This window comes from Pezoporus flaviventris, unplaced genomic scaffold (genome assembly GCF_033815535.1).
Source record: "Pezoporus flaviventris isolate CSIRO_AGI_PZ_B2104156 unplaced genomic scaffold, CSIRO_AGI_Pfla_v1 ptg000002l, whole genome shotgun sequence".
NCBI lineage: Eukaryota > Metazoa > Chordata > Aves > Psittaciformes > Psittacidae > Pezoporus > Pezoporus flaviventris.
In genome coordinates, this window is record NW_026892550.1 from 21432587 (window position 1) to 21449453 (window position 16867).

The 16867-nt window shown below is 40.7% G+C and overlaps 1 protein-coding gene across 1 annotated transcript; it reads left to right on the forward strand.

Annotated features, from left to right (window-relative positions):
* Nucleotides 1-1568: 1568 nt before the first annotated feature.
* Nucleotides 1569-16354, forward strand: KLB (klotho beta). Its single transcript, XM_061471180.1, has 5 exons — nucleotides 1569-2409; nucleotides 8307-8814; nucleotides 11659-11927; nucleotides 13102-14245; nucleotides 16005-16354. The coding sequence occupies exons 1-5, from the start codon at nucleotides 1672-1674 to the stop codon at nucleotides 16352-16354; spliced, it is 3009 nt and encodes a 1002-aa protein (XP_061327164.1). The 5' UTR covers nucleotides 1569-1671.
* The last annotated feature ends 513 nt before the right edge of the window (nucleotides 16355-16867 follow it).

Consider the following 16867-nt stretch of genomic DNA (forward strand, 5'->3'; position numbering starts at 1 on the left):
GTCCTCAACATAAACAGGACATGGAACTGTTGGAACAAGTCCAGAGGAGGGCCACGAGGATGATCAGGGGACTGGAGCACCTCTTGTATGAAGACAGGCTGAGGAAGTTGGAGCTGTTCAGCCTGGAGAAGAGAAGGCTGCGTGGAGACCTCATAGCAGCCTTTCAGTATCTGAAGGGGGCCGACAGAGATGCTGGGGAGGGACTCTTCATTAGGGGCTGTAGTGACAGGACAAGGGGTAACGGGTTAAAACTTAAACAGGGGAAGTTTATATTGGATATAGGGAGGAAATTCTTTCCTGTTAGGGTGGTGAGGCACTGGAATGGGTTGCCCAGGGAGGTTGTGAATGCTCCATCCCTGGCAGTGTTCAAGGCCAGGTTGGACAGAGCCTTGGGTGAGATGGTTTAGTGTGAGGTGTCCCTGCCCACGGCAGGGGGGTTGGAACTAGATGATCTTAAGGTCATTTCCAACCCTAACTATTCTGTGATTCTATGATTCTATTCTAAGTTGTTCCCATGTTCAAATTTCAGATTTACATGCATATCTTTCTTGAACACAAAGTTACTTCACACTGCTGTCTTGTTCCACAAATCTCTTCAGCAGCTGTGGTCTACCTGTGGATACACCTTATGTTAGTGTACCTCAAGAAAAGCAAAAATAGGAGGCATCAGTCTTACTGTACTGAGTGAATTGACTATATCTCAGTACAGGTAGTTTTGCTGTAATTTGAAATATGTTAAAAGATTAAATTATATTGCATTAAATTATATTGCTCTGTAAGATACTTGCTGTACTGATGGCCCAGCTGTGTATACCAGGATTGTTAAATTGATCAATACTGAAATAGCATCTTTCAGGGCTCATTATTTTTGCTAACTGTGTTTATTTAAAGAAATCTAGGGAAATTGCTTAAGGACTGGAGCAGACACCTTTAATGGTGTACTGCTGCTGTACATAGAGCTGAACAGTAGACTTTTATACAGGATGGAAGAACAGTTGCATGTGTTTGAAAGAAATATTGACTTGCTTTGTGGTTTCATGTAGTTAGTGGGATGTACATGTATCTCTTGTCCACAGCAAAATTTCCCATGTGTCCAGGGAGAATTTTTCAGCAGAAATAGGACGTTCGAGCAAAGCAGGACTGAGGAATGATGTACTTCCCTTCCAGACACCCACCCAGTTACACACCTGGGATAAATCACCTCTTAATGGGAGACTACGTTGTCTGAATTGTATTTGTGCTGTGTTTCCTCAAAATACAGCTGTATGATGAATAAAGATATAATAGCTTGTCAGCAGCCTCTATCACCTATATTCTCCCACCTGAATAAATGAGCTTTAAATAATGCTAAATTAGTTACTAGCATTTATATTGTTCTGGCAACATATTTTCCTGCAGTAAGAAGACAGATAGGTGTCTCAGTGGGCATACAGAGGCCACCTCCCTAAAAATTACGCCGTTCTCTGACCTATTCTAGGTCTCACAGTTCAGGCTAATCATTGACAGGGCTGTTACAATCACAGGCTTTTAGTGAAGCTTTGATAAGACACTCTGGCAGTTCATGGCAAATGAAGACAGTCTGCACACTGGGGACTCCAGCGAATGAATGGGATTTTTTCAGCAGCAGTACAAGAAATCTCACTTTTAACACTGGCTCTATAAACCAGCATAATGAGCAGTCAGCGACTGGAGAGATTCATTGGTTTTTGGACGTTAGTTTTCATAAGGATAGTTACTGGGCTTTCTGGAGAGGGAAGATCTGTGTGGAAAAAGGACCCCAACTTCAGCCCTGTGAGTGAAACACAGATGTTTTTGTATGACACTTTCCCCAAAGAGTTTCTCTGGGGTGTAGGGACGGGGTCTTTCCAGGTTGAAGGCAGCTGGAGGAAGGACGGGAAAGGCTCCTCCATCTGGGACCACTTCATCTACTCAGAGTTCAGGGCTGCTAACAGCACAGATGCCTCCGGTGACAGTTACACCTTGTTGGACAAAGACTTGTCTGCTCTGGATTTTTTGGGTGTTACTTTTTACCAGTTTTCAATTTCATGGTCAAGGCTTTTTCCCACTGGAGTGGTAGCAGCTCCCAATGAAAAAGGACTCCGGTATTATAACACCCTTATTGACTCTCTACTCTACAGAAACATTGACCCTGTGGTTACGCTGTACCACTGGGACCTGCCCTTAACGCTGCAGGAAAAATACGGGGGATGGAAAAATGAATCACTAATTGATATCTTCAATGACTATGCCACCTTTTGCTTCCAGACCTTTGGGGATCGTGTTAAGTATTGGATTACAATCCACAATCCATATTTAGTTGCTTGGCATGGGTACGGCACAGGTATTCATGCTCCTGGAGAGAAAGGGAAAATAGCCACCGTCTACTCTGTAGGACACAATTTGATCAAGGTACAGTATAGTAAAATTTTACAAAGTGATCGTGCACCACCATGGGAAATGATGGGAGCAATCAATCATGTGGTCAGTGTTTAAAATAAGTATCAAGGTCTGTGAAAACAACAAGAAATAACCCTTGGCTATGGCAGTCTTTTTTAATCTTCATGTTGATTTCGTTGTTGTCATAACAGCTGACTCAGCAATTACTTGCTTTAAAATGCCTATTTATTATTTCATTAAGTTTTGCCTACACAATCTGGCTGTTAAAGAGCATGATACTCCTACTTTATTCTTTCCACTTACTGAAACACACTGACATGACCACTCATTTGGCTACACTGAAATGACTATTCTATTAGTTTAAAATGAAATTTATTGCATATTGGATCCATTCTACTTGCAACAGAGTATGTATATATAAATATGACTAATCCTAGTTTAGTAAGATCCTATTGCAAAATGTTCATTGCTAAACTAGCAAGGTCTGTAGTTGGGTACACAGATGTTCTCTTCTGTATTTGAGAGTTGCAAAATTATATTATTTACATGATGGTTTTAGCATTTTAATTTTTAAGTCTTATTGATCAGCTGTCTTCTACAGAATTACACAACCTGAAGGCTTAATCCCATGATCAGTAGCTTCAACAGCTGCAGCACTGGGTCCTAAACTCATGGTACTATTTCTTTGAGGACAAAAAAAGAAACCTGAAGTGAGTCTTATTTTTTAAGGGAAAAGCACAGATTTTGTTCCTGGTATTCTCAACAGTGTTATTGCAGCATTACAGCATCTTCTCTGATAGATTATAGATTTCGTTCTACAGAGTAGCTAGTTCCTAGGCATAGGAGCTTATATTCCTATTTTCTCCTGCTATAATTTAAAACAATTTCCAATAAGAGCAGTTTAAGGTAAGAATTAACAATGGCACCACACCATATTTTTCCATCTGTAGCACTAAAAAGTACTTTACAGAGCAGTCACTATCTGGTGTCTGTTTGACCGAGCAGCTAGTGAATACAGAAGCAAAGGCTGCTAAGCAGTGTGCTCGGGAGATCCATGCAGAGGAAACAATCCACAGAAGAAGAACTCAACATTTCAATTAAAAAAACTCATTTGCCCGTTACTCTATATGCTGGCCATACACAGAGGGTAATAGTTGCTACTGATCGTTTTGAAGGACCTTACACTGCTTCCATGGAAATGAATTCTGAAGCCTGATGCTTATCAATTATAAATTGCTAAGGGGTTCACCTAGACAAATCTCTGTTTACCTGTGCGATCATTACCACTAACATGGGGAGCATGTGAAACCTCAGACCAGATGGAGAGTGGCCATCAAAAGTGTATCATCTCCTTTCTCCATTAAAGGAGGCTGTACTTCGTGAAAGCAACATGGGAAAACAATGATAACATGTAACTTTCTGTGCAACATTTGAAGGACACATCAAAGAAGATACAAAAACTATGAACTTGCTCCTGAGGCAGAGAAGAAAAAACTGCACGCAGGAAAGTTAGATTGAGTTCTTTGATTTAACAGTAAATAAAACGGACAAGAAGCAAGAAAATATAAAGCAGATAAATCACTGTGGCTGGAACTAAATGAGATACATGCCTGATACATTATTGCCATTTTCTCTCAATCTAGTTATGTTCTTTTATACTTAGGTTGAGGTTTGTAAAGATCACAAACTGCACACCAAGGTGTCTTCTTTTCATCCTCTGTATCAGTACCTTCCAGGCAGTTCTTCCTTTGCTACAAAACAGGCAGAATGGGGCTTCTCCCCTGACCCCTGTTAAAGGTCATTCACACTCCTTTCCACCTGTCAGAAAAGCCCAAAGGAAAACTGACAGAATAAGATCTCCCTAACAGTTTTCCACGTGGACACGCTTTCATATCAAATACTGGGAAAAGGTGATAAATTCCCTTTCAAACACGATGCCTCTACATAGATCTGTCACAGATCAGGTTCACCTCTGTGCCCAGCTGCATTACTCCCAGCTCTTCAGTAGCTCTCACTATGCCAGGATCTCTTTGTGGACACTGCTGCCTTTGGGATCTTTGGATGAGCATGTCCCATAGAAGTCCTATGATTGATTCTTGTTAAAAAACAGTTTCTGCTGAATGACTGTGGAGTAATTTTAATCTCTACATCCAACCAGACACTTTCTTCCCATCCTCCAAAGGGGCCTCCTTTCCTCAGGATTTAGATGAAGCTACACCAATGCCTGTATTTCTTACAGGAAGAGGGAAATCTATCTCCATCAAATTCCTAGGCAGAATTGTCTATGCCTGTAAAAGTCTTTGCTGGGAGATTTTTCAGAAAGCAGTAGTAGCCATCAGAGGTGTAAAATTCAGCACTGATTCGTACTTTTTTTTATATGATTTGTTGTTTGCAGATTATCTTTTTTACACTTCTTGGAAATTATCATTTAAAACATAACCCAAATCAAGACAGCACACAAAAAGTTTCTTAGTAAATCCTAAGTAAAGGCAGACTTTCAAAGCACCCTCTTAGAAATTTAGTTGCCTACATTGCAACAGCCCTTTCTTCCTTCACAAGGATTGAGATTCAAAGTCAGTTTCCAAAATAAGGGCTTCAGCTTTACCAACTACATGTCATCTTTACCACAGATCAACAGGGCCTTGAACTGAAATATGCTTTCCAAATAAGCCACACACACCTGCCTGCCTTTTAAAGTGTTTAACACCGCCTGTTCAGACTCTGTGTTCTGGCTCTTCATGGTTTAAAGAACAAAACAATTAAACACAAAGCCAGAATCATTTTATGAGCATTTTCATAATTCTAGTTTTCCTAAATGTCTTGCTCTCCTGCACACTCAAACAACTCCACATACCCCTGACATTGTTTGGTGGGCTCATTGCTGAGATATTCAAGGAAAATTGCTTGACTTTAACACATCTTAAGAATTGGAAAATATTGGTCTTTTCAGTAGTAAGCTCTTTGTGTACATACATGATAAATTACAGGATCAGAGTTTGAAGGAGCATAAGAATATTTCAAGAAGAGAACAATACTGTTGCCCTAATCTTATTAAATTTACTTATCTAACCTTTTTACTGGGTTAATAGTAACCAACTTACCACTCTCTGACTTTCAAGTCTATACAATAATTTCTATATTGATACCAGGAAAATATGCTGAAATTAATGTCATATGTATCTAGAATAAACACACAATATTGATCCTGCTTTCACTGTGTACTTAGCCTTGACATTTGTCCTTGATCTAACAATGAAAGTGAAAGATTAGGGATTAAACTCTAACTGAAAAAAGATTAGTCAAGATTTACTTAAAATAGCCAATTTGATGTATGATACAGCCTTTAAATTGATGTTTGTTTCGTATGTGGTCTTACAAAACAAGTTATATTAATCAGTTGGTTCTATCAACAATAGTTTGCACTTAGCAAACACTTTCCATCTGAGGATGTTAAGCTGCTTTACAGAGTCTAAATCTCAAAACAGAATTCTAGTCAAGCACATGCTTTTGTCTCTACTATGTCTGTAAAAACCCTTACTATAGAGCAAGTTTTTTCCAGTAGAGTTAACCCTCAGTACTAAGAGACATTAGTGACGCAGGTGAGTTTGTGTATGGGGATCCTATCTTGACTCATATTACATGTATTTATTTGTACTTGATATCTACTCCTGTAGAATTATACTTGTGGCGGTATTCTGTACTGTAGACAATATTTTTAATAGTAAGTTTACTTTCTCCTTATCTACCTCCCAAAGATGCCTACAAATACAGTGAGTTGTCCCTGATTGTCTTTTACATGTCAGTGTTGCATTCTAATTAGTTGGATTTTGGCAAAGTCCTCTTTCTCCGCTTTGCCTAGAAATGTACAATTACTAAGATTTACCTGGTGCTATTGTCATGCTGCTTGGCACTGTACATGATATAGCTGCCTTCAGCAGGTTTTTTCTTGTTAAGCCAATGCAGCCACGTACCTGTGATTCAACAGTGCTGTTAGTAGACTGTGTCTGAAGGGTATGAAATACAAACTAGTTAGGAAATCACTAGGGGCAGAGAACAAAGCAAGCCTGGCTCCAGCAGCCACCCCAGGCTGGAGGACCTCTGGGAGAGGGCAGTGAGGGTAAGAAGAGATGGCACTGGCCACTGAAATTTTCTGATGAGCCTGATAAGAAATAAATCAATTTTGTAATATTTTGACTGTATCTTGCAGTTTGCCTCATGAGTACAATTTTGCTGACTTCCCTTTTCAGCTGCAGAACCTGCATTTCAAAGGTTAATGTTGCTTTATCAGTATTTTCAAAGACAGACCTTGAACAAATGTTACGAGCATGACCTTAGAAACCATAAACAACAGATACACAAAATTTCACAAACTGTAATTCTTTGGTACTCGCCAGGTTAGCCAAATATCTACCTGACATCAGGTCTTCTGTTGTTTTAAACTGTCAAGGCTGTGTGTTTCTAGATAAATTAACTCAAATTATTGTCAAAGGTAAGCAATGCTGTTTGGTTTGGTAATGATGGCAGCCTAACTCGGCACTCTGAGTATTTCACAATGCTTCTCAATGTTTCTTCTGGGTGCAAACAGTTATTTTCTGTCCAGCTGAAGAGTATAAAGCCACACTTCAGGAATAAGGTAAACCCTGAGTTACTTGACAACTCCTTGAACAGGAGAGGTCAGCCCCTCTCCCATGTGTCAGACCCCTGGCAGGATTCATGCTGTAATCCAGAATCACCCTCCTCTGACACCATAGCTCTCCCCTTTTCCAGTGGGACTTTGACAATGCTAGTGGTTCCTCAGTTTCCCAGGTATTCCTTTTTATGTGTAAATTTTGACTGTTGTAGTCTTGTATTTAAGTAATTAACAACATGACATTTGAAGGTAATTCTGGTGTGTGACAACGTTAAACTTTCTAAAACATGATGATAATCAGAAACATGGAAGTGAGATGTGATACAAGGTATACTTTCATTGTCACTAACATCAATAGCAAAACTTCTGTCTGCCCTAGTGCAGTCAATATTTGGCTAACTCTGAGTACTAAAATAGGCCATACCAAATAGATCTTATGAGATACTGCTGCCAAATTTCCTTTTAAAACCAAAATGTTGTTGGTCTCTACTTAATAAGCTTCATTCTGTGCTGTTACATGTACTGTCAGAATTATTATAGCAGCTTCAGAGAAGAAATGAACTAAAATCCTGGATCAAAATTCTCACACAGAACTGTGAAACTTGACATTTAGGTTCAAACTTCACAGTTGGGTCCTTTCTGCAAATTTTTATGTTTAGAGACTGTGCAAATATCAAAAATTGAACACGTACTCATGTGATTATCCCAAGAAGAGGGATGGGCTGGACGTGGTTTGATCAGAGTAAATCCATGTAATGCCCATAGCACAGAGCAGTGAATAGAGCAGAGCCAACACTGACAAAGGAAACATCATTTGAGACGCATAATTTATGGAACAGTTGTAAAAATGGTTTAAGGTTTTAACTGTATCAGCAATCACTGTCTGACAAAGACCTAGATGGGAATGTCTGGATCATGGAGTTCAAATCCCACCATTAACAGCTGTTTATTCCCAAAGTGTCTGTGTAACAGCTGTTCACAGCCCTGCTGGGACATCTCATGAAATTTAGACCCATGCTAACAGGGAAAAAGCCAGAGCCCTCGTGTGTCATAGGAACAGCACACATGAGATACTGAGCATTGCATCATCTTGACATATCTTGCAGTGTCACAGTAATTGCCCATTACAGCTGAGCAGGGTAACTAGCATGCCTTAGCTGTTAATATTTCCACAGCAGTCCGCAGTGAATCAGATGCAGCTCCCTGCCTGTCTGGCTGCCAACATACACAGACGTCTATCAGAGAGTTACGATTTAATGCTGGTTTTTTCTCTCATCAGGCTCATGCAAAAGTTTGGCACAACTACAAAACCCACTTTCAACCATACCAGAAGGGGATGATGTCCATAGTACTAGGATCCCACTGGATTGAACCTAACAAATCAGAAGATGCTTTGGACATTGCTAAATGTCAGCAATCCATGGACAGAGTTCTCGGATGGTTTGCTAAACCCATCCATGGGGATGGTGATTATCCAGAAGAACTGAAAAGTGAATTCTCATTTTTGCCACACTTTACTGAGGATGAAAAGAACTACATAAAGGGAACAGCTGACTTCTTTGCATTTTCCTTCGGTCCTAATAACTTTAAACCTCCAAACACTCTACCAAAAATGGGACAACATTTGTCACTCAATTTGAGGGAAGTACTGAACTGGATTAAACTGGAATACAACAGCCCTCGAATCCTGATTGCAGAGAATGGCTGGTTCACTGACAGCCATGTGAAAACAGATGACACCACAGCCATCTACATGATGAAAAACTTCATTAATAAGGTTTTACAAGGTTTGTACACAAGTTAGTTAGTTGTTGGATTTTTGGAGAGCTCTTAAAGATCATTTGATAATGTAATTATTTATTTTTTAATAGATAATGGCAATTAAGTTAATTATTAATTACTTATACTGCAGGAGTACAAATCATGGATCAGGATCTCCTGGTGCAAGATGTACAAACACAGAAAAAAAACATACTCTCTGTCCCAGAAAGCTAAAGTCCAACATCTGTGTTGGATTTTAAAACTAATAACTACAAAACTGAGTCAGAATGAAAGGAATTAATGAAAACAAATCTATTGGATATCAGTTTTCAGTGTTGGCAGCCCAACCGTAAAGCCTTTGTGCATGTGCAAACACTGACAGCAGGGAAATGAGACTGTGACTACAGACAGTCATTGCCACGCTGGGGTACTACTCCAATGTAAAATGCATGAGGGAAATCAGCAGGAGAAGGGTAACCACTCTTCTGGAGTTCTAGCAACACACTTTTAATCTTGGTATTTGCCCTTCATACAGCCATCTAGAGGGGTGCCCTCTGAAGGCAAAAGGTTTAATTTTGTATTAAATATAAATGCTGTTGGTGCCTAAAGCTTCTGCAAAACCAGTATTCCTTTCCCTCCCTCAGTTTGGTGGTTATGGGAGAGGGACGGGTGCTGGTCCCTATCAGCATCCTCCCAGCAGGCTGCCCCACTTTGATGCCACACTGCTGGGATGAGGTGGCTCAGATCCCTTTGCAGAAACCTTTCTTACGCTCAGAAAGGAAAAAACACAAGTAACGGCTTACTTTGACACCAAGTCAGGAAGTACTGTATCACCAACAAATGTAGTTAAGCCCCAAATGAAGATTATCCAAAAGTTGGTTCAAATTGTAAGCTTCACATAGTGCAACTGCATGATATGCCCTGCCTTTTCCAGATTTTGAGGAGGTTACATTCCAGTGTTTGGTTTATGATATTTTAGATAGTGCAGTGACCCAGCAGCAAAGTCTAGATGCAGGCCTGGTTGGAGGTGTGGAACAGGTAGATGTCCGGACACATACGTAAGAAAATCCATAGTGTGTTCTTTTTGAATCCTCCACAGCAGACCTGGCTGTAATAACCATCTGTGGATTCACACTTCTGAAATACTTGGTCTATGTTCAACCCTTAACTGCTTCTCAAGAATTGTTATCTACATTTTTACATATGCAGATACTTCAACGTCTGCCATGGACTACAGGATTCTCTCTTAACTTTCGCCACTTTTTTATGAAGCAAACTTCAATTTGTCTGATCAGAAATAATATTTGCAATGTATTTTCATTTTTTTTCTTATAGAGAAGTCAGTTATAAATTTGCTGTTTGCAACAAATCAATTAGATCACGTTAACCTCAAAACATCATTTATATAGGCTAAATTGCAATGGGACGGTTTGGCTGTTAAGATACCATGTAACAGGCTATAAGGAGCTGTATTCTGTGTTTGTGTTCAAGGAAGATGCTGTAAATTGTGCTCTGTATGTCTTTAACTCACAGCATTGCGAGTCATTAAAATGTGTGATGTATAACATCACCACTGCAATGAACTCACCTCAGTTATGATATAGGAATGCAATTGAAACTATAGGTTCTTAGTGGCATGTACATGCCTGTCAATACTGCAACTATTACTTTTGCAAAAGGACTTCAAGGCTTCCCCTAAAGCAGAGGCAGAAATGCCTTGAGATATCCTTCTGTGGATTTCACCCCTGGTGACACAGGAGTTTAATTAAATCCTGACCTCTACTACCTTCAGCTCCTTGTTAAGTGTCCTGAGAAAATAAGGCAAAACAATGCTGGTCGAGAATAGAGCTTGAAATCAGAGTACTTCATCTTTATTCCTTGGCTTGCTCTCAGTGGACTACAGGTGAAATAGTGCTGTCTGCATCAAAATCCTCAGTAACCCCACTTGGTCATTGCTTTGCCCTTGGTATTTCAGCCCTTATAAGGTTAACATGAGGAGTTACACTGTGTTATTTCCTAGATTAAAGCTGGCGACAGGCAGCTAACATGACTGACCATGGAGTTTGGACTTTTTCTTCCAGGCTGCCAGCTGGCACACGCTGTAAGTGGGTAATGAATGTTGTTGTTAGTTGGTGTCCAGCAAGAAGCTGCTTTGGAAGTTCTGTTGTCCTTCCTGGAGAATTGGGTTCCACATCCAAGAAAACAGTCATTTCTTATGTTTCTCATATATTGTATGTGAAAGGTTGTATTTATACTCGTTTGAAGGTGGAAGGACATTAAAATTGCCTGAAAAAACATGCATGTGCTGCACCCATCTGTGAATAAATCAAGCACTGCAGTCTCTGGGTTGATGAGCCCAGCTTCTTCTAAAGTCATTACATGTCCCTGCTGACACATTTAATTTTTCAATTTAGAAGCTGAATAGACACTCCGAGATGTTAGAGCAGCAGATATCTTTCAAATAAAAGTAGAGAGTTTTAGCTTCAAAGCCATAAACTACATCAATTTTTGCACCCCTCACTTTTAATCATGATTCTCTAATGTCATTGGTACATATTACTTGCAAATCATTAAATACATCTTAAAATCTGGATGCGGTGTAATGTTTCCTGTTTACTCAGAGCAGAAATACAGCATCCCATAGTAATTTAATTTCTTAAGGAACGAGAGATGCACATGTTTTTTTTTTAATTAAGAAAGACTAAGATAGATAATGTCTGTCACAGTTTTGCAATGAGTTACAATGGACCAATAATCCTATGAGCATTGAGAAAACCCTCAAGATTTTCAAAGTGAATAGGCCTAACTCATAAATATCCCTTATGTGTGTTATTAAACATGACTCATGAATGTTACTTTCTCTTACACAGCTATTAAATATGATAACATAGACGTGTTTGGTTACACAGCCTGGTCACTCCTTGATGGCTTTGAATGGCAACATGCTTACAACATCAGGCGCGGATTGTTTTATGTGGATTTCAAAAGTGAAAAAAAGGAAAGGATTCCCAAGTCATCTGCACTTCATTATAAACAAATCATACAAGAAAATGGCTTCTTCCCAAGGGAGTCTACCCCAAGCTTGCAAGCTCAATTCTCATGTGACTTCTCCTGGGGTATCACCGAGTCTGTTCTCAAGGTAAGTGTAAAATATTGGGAAGACTGCTGGAGGCAGAATGATCAACAGCTTTACTGTGTGAACGAATGACTGTGCATGGCCCCTGGTGTTCAGGAATCTCAGTGCACACTGCAAACACGAGTTAAGCCCAGCCATAATTGCATAGATTCAATTTTATGTATTTCACAGGCTTTGGGGTGAGCTAGGCACAGAGTGCTGCATGCTCCTGCAGCAGAATACCTCTGCAGGAGCCCTCCCAAGGCTGGCTCTCCCTCACCTTCCCTCTGTTTGCATCTCCATGCGGCAGATCAGATCAGATCAAGAAGATGACCCCAAGCAATTGTTCCTGGGTTATTTTTCAACCAGGGGAGTTTCCCAATCCAGTTGCAGCATGGCCATAGGAATGCCTACGACAGCGTGATGGAGAGGGTGGCATAGAGGAGGGACAAGGCGGTTATGCTGGTGGCAGCAGAGATACCTGCAGGCTCAAGGTCCTGTCTAAAGCTAATGGACAAGGCAGAAACAAATTCCTGGGTTGAGCCTGGCTCTGGGTGCTGCTTACACAAGTGGGTAACAGCCATTCTTTAAAATGATTTATACCACAAAGATAACCAACATCAGCACATTGGAATAAAAAAAAAATCATGTGCTACATAGAACCTTGTTAACTACTAGGAGACAATAAAGATATGACTAAATGCTACAAGCTGTTTATGTCAGATATTTGCATAGGCAGACAGACTACCAGTAAGACCAGGGAACACTATGCCACAGTTTCACAAGGTTGATCTCACCAGTAGTGCCAAAATAATCCATGCCTGCCTTGTATAACCCCTGGTACTTGTTCTTACGACCCTGCTCTCCTGCCAGCTGCTGTTTGCATGACCACAGAGTAAGCTCGATCAGGGAGATATACCTGTGTGAAAATACATGTCATGTAGGCTGGTGGCAAGGAGTTGAAAAAAGAGTGCAATTGTGACATTTTCAGGAGATGAAGGAACAGAACAAGTAAGACAACCAATAGCACAGACAAAGCTGATATAGGCAAGTTGGTTATCCTCATTCCCTCTGAGCATCTGAGCAGGACCTTCTGACATCCAGCACTAATCCCATAGCCAAACACAGGCAGAAATGCAGATTACAAGCAAGCATTTATTTAATTAAACCCTGCTGTAACATATTGCTGTTTTCACAGGCAGAGTCTGTGGCTTCCTCACCGCAGTTCTGTGATTCCAGCCTGTACCTCTGGAACGTCACAGGAGACGGGCTCCTACACAAAGTTAAAGGGGTGAAGCTAAAAACACGACCAGCACAGTGCACAGATTTTGTCAGTATTAAAAAGCAACTTGACCTCCTGGAAAAAATGAAAGTCACCCATTACAGATTTGCACTTGACTGGTCGCTCATTTTACCCAATGGAGATTTGTCAGTGGTCAACAGGCAAGTTCTTAGGTATTACAGATGCGTGATTAGCGAAGTACTGAAACTCAACATTCAATCCATGGTCACCTTGTATTATCCAACTCATGCCTACCTAGGCCTGCCAGCTCCATTGCTGCAGACAGGAGGATGGTTGAACCAGTCTACTGCCTATGCTTTTCAAGACTATGCAGCTCTGTGTTTTCAGGAACTTGGTGATTTGGTTAAACTCTGGATTACAATAAATGAGCCTAACCGGCTAAGTGATGTCTACAACAGGAGCAGCAATGACACATACCGGGCAGCACACAATTTACTAATAGCACATGCCATGGCCTGGAGAATATACGATGAGCAGTACCGGTCCTTTCAGTATGGCAAAGTGTCTCTGTCCCTGCATTCGGACTGGGCTGAGCCTGCCAACCCCTACTCTGAATCCCATTCAGAAGCTGCCAACAGGTTTCTTCAGTTCGAAATAGGCTGGTTTGCCAACCCCATATTTAAAACTGGGGACTATCCAGCTACTATGAGGGAATACATCAGCTCTAAAAACAGAAATGGCCTCTCATACTCTTTGTTGCCATCCTTCACAAGCAAGGAAAAGCAGCTCATCAAAGGTGCAGCGGACTTCTACGCCCTGAATCATTTCACCACCAGGTTTGTGGTTCACGAACCTCAGAATGGGAGCCGGTATGAATTTGATCGTGACATTCAATTTCTGCAGGATATCACCTGCCTGAGCTCCCCTTCTCGTCTGGCAGTGGTGCCTTGGGGACTACGCAAAGTTCTCAGGTGGATTAAAAACACCTATGGCAACATCGATATTTACATCACAGCAAATGGAATAGATGACCAGTCCTTAGACAATGATGAACTGCGAAATTATTACTTGGGAAAATACGTACAAGAGGTTTTAAAAGGTGAGGATATGATAACTTCAAGTTCCCCAGAGCCATTTCTGTGGCACAGACCCAGACATTCCTTAAGCAAGCGCCTAAGACTTGCCCCAGACAGAGCAAGCAGCTCTGGTTGACATGTAGAAACTGGCCACTGGCATTCAGCCCTGAGGGGCCCGATTCCACAGTCACACTCAGGGCAGATACAACACAAAGCAATGGAATCAAGCTCCTTATGTGAAATACAGCCACAGCTGTATCCTCTTTAAATCATGTGAGAATCCACGTGGACTTGCACATAGAGCAGGGTAGTTACTCAGAAGTTAGTAAGGTGGCACATCAGACCAATAATTCCTAAGAGATAATTCTGATTTCTACTCTACAAAGAAAGGTGGAAGTCTCCTTAATTGCTTGCTGAACTAGAGTTGTTGGACAGGGAAGCACAAGCAAGTCCAAAGAGACCTGAAGGGACATACAGAATAAATACAGGAGGTCACCAGATTTTGAAGGAGCTGCTGTTGAGGGGAGAGTCAAACTCTCCTGTTCCACTGCTTGCTTTCCCCTGGGCACCTACAGAAATCCAGTTCTTTGCTTTAGAGAAAAATTGGTAACAGTTGTGGAGATAGAGGACAAAATTTTCAAGGCAATAATCTTCAGCAATTGCTCATTGTATGAGGAATGCTGCAGGGACCTCACCCCTCCCATCCCACTTCCTCCAACCAAACATTAAAAGGAAAGCAGTGAGCCACAGGATACAGAAAGGCCTTGGTACCTGAACCACACAGCCAAAATGAGACACACAGTATATCCCTGCACTCACTATTCCCTATTGGTAAGCACTAGCAACTTCCCTGATCAGAACATGGGGCCTCTAAAAGCTCTTCTGTGTCACCTGTCCCTAGACATACATAGTCTATGTATCCTGGTTTCTCCTGTCTAGGAGCTAGCTGTGTAAAAAATGAGACAGGTCATACTCATAGCTAAACATGGCTTCAGATTACCTTCTGACACCAAGAAGAAACAGCATTTCTTCTTGTTCCTCCAGTGCTTAGCTCTTTCTCAATTAGTGTAGGACTAATGAGCATCTACTGATTTATTTTCCATGCTAATTTCACATTGCAAACTAAGGAACAGTAGGTTATTAGAGGAAGTAAGTTATTAAAGGTTGTTTAAAGGGCTCTTCATCACAGTACTCTCATTTAATACTGACACTTCACAGCACTCACAAAATGATCCCCCAGTTTACAATGCTCTTGCTTAATCTGGGTCACATCCCTGACAGTGCTCTCTGCTTACCCATGAACTGGAGAGATGTTTACTCACCAAGGACTGCTATTTGATGTCATTATTTTCACCCAACACTCAGGTGCAGCAGTCTAACATGCAGCTGTGTACTGAGTTTGGAGCAGGGTGGGAATTTTCAGAAAGCTCCTCTCATGGCACAGATGAGGACCTGCTCCCCTTGAGTCACTGCAGATTCTGCTGGATTCCACAAAGAACAGCATCCGGCTTTCCCCAGGCAAGCAAGCTCCCAGGCTCTTGCCCTGTTCAAATCCAGCTTTCACAGAGTAGGTCCAGAAAATTCCCCAAAACAGTGATGCACTGTTTCTACTTAAGACAGCTGGGAATTATTAAAAGCAGTAAACGTAAGTAATTTTAGATGCAATTACACTTCTTTAATCAATAGATTAATAATTTGAAATCTGACCCTACTACCAGAAAGTTTGTAGGTGATACAATGTTTTATTAACATTTGGGTTTGGTTTTTTGTTCCCCTTCTCAGCATACTACATCGATAAAGTCAAGATTAAAGGCTACTATGCATTTAAGATGACTGAAGAAAAATCTAAACCCAGATTTGGATTCTTCACTTCAGATTCAAAGGGGAAGCCTTCAATAAAATTCTACAATAACCTTATAAGCAACAATGGCTTTCCTGCTGACCTGCGGTTTTCAGCCTGTGACCCTTCCAGACAAGAAAAGCAGTGTAGCTTCTGCTTGTTCATCTCTCAGAAGAAGCCATTAATATTCTTTACCTGCTGCCTTTTCTCTACCCTTATCTTGCTTTTAACCATTATTTTTTTTCACAAAAGAAAAAGAAGAAAGCGTTTTAAAGCAAAAACCATCTGGTGAATCTGTGTTTCATTATAAAAAGAGGACACAAGCCCCCCGTCAGTGAGATCTGTCACTGTTTGCATTCTACAGAGGACAATGCAGATCAGACAATTATGGAAAAACACCTCATGAGTCACTCCAGTCATACACACCAAGCATTTTGTTCAAAACCAGAAAGTAACTGTGCACACAGGAGGAAGTCCTGTGATGACATTTGTTTCTGGTGAAATTCCCTTTACCCACCTACTCTACACAGAAGATAATTTTTTCTATGTGAAAGAGGGAAGAAGAGCATTTTATGATTGCCTGTACCTTAGAATAACAAGTCAAACAGTTTGACTTGAAAAGAGATACTAAGCTGTGAGAACTGATACGCACCTTTCTATGAGCCTCTGGACTAAAGTGCACTGTGATGTGTATTCATGTGATAAATGTTGTTGAGCATGAAACTGCAGTTGTTCAGGTTTACAAATAAAAGCGTTATTAAAGCTCACAAATGTTCAGCTAACTGCAGCAGCAAGAGCGAAATGT

Coding starts and splice junctions, on each gene's coding strand:
- KLB (XM_061471180.1), top strand. CDS start 1,672: ATGAGCAGTCAGCGACTGGAGAGATTCATTGGTTTTTGGACGTTAGTT. Junction 2,410..8,306: donor TAGGACACAATTTGATCAAG/GTACAGTATAGT, acceptor TTCTCTCATCAG/GCTCATGCAAAAGTTTGGCA. Junction 8,815..11,658: donor CATTAATAAGGTTTTACAAG/GTTTGTACACAA, acceptor TCTCTTACACAG/CTATTAAATATGATAACATA.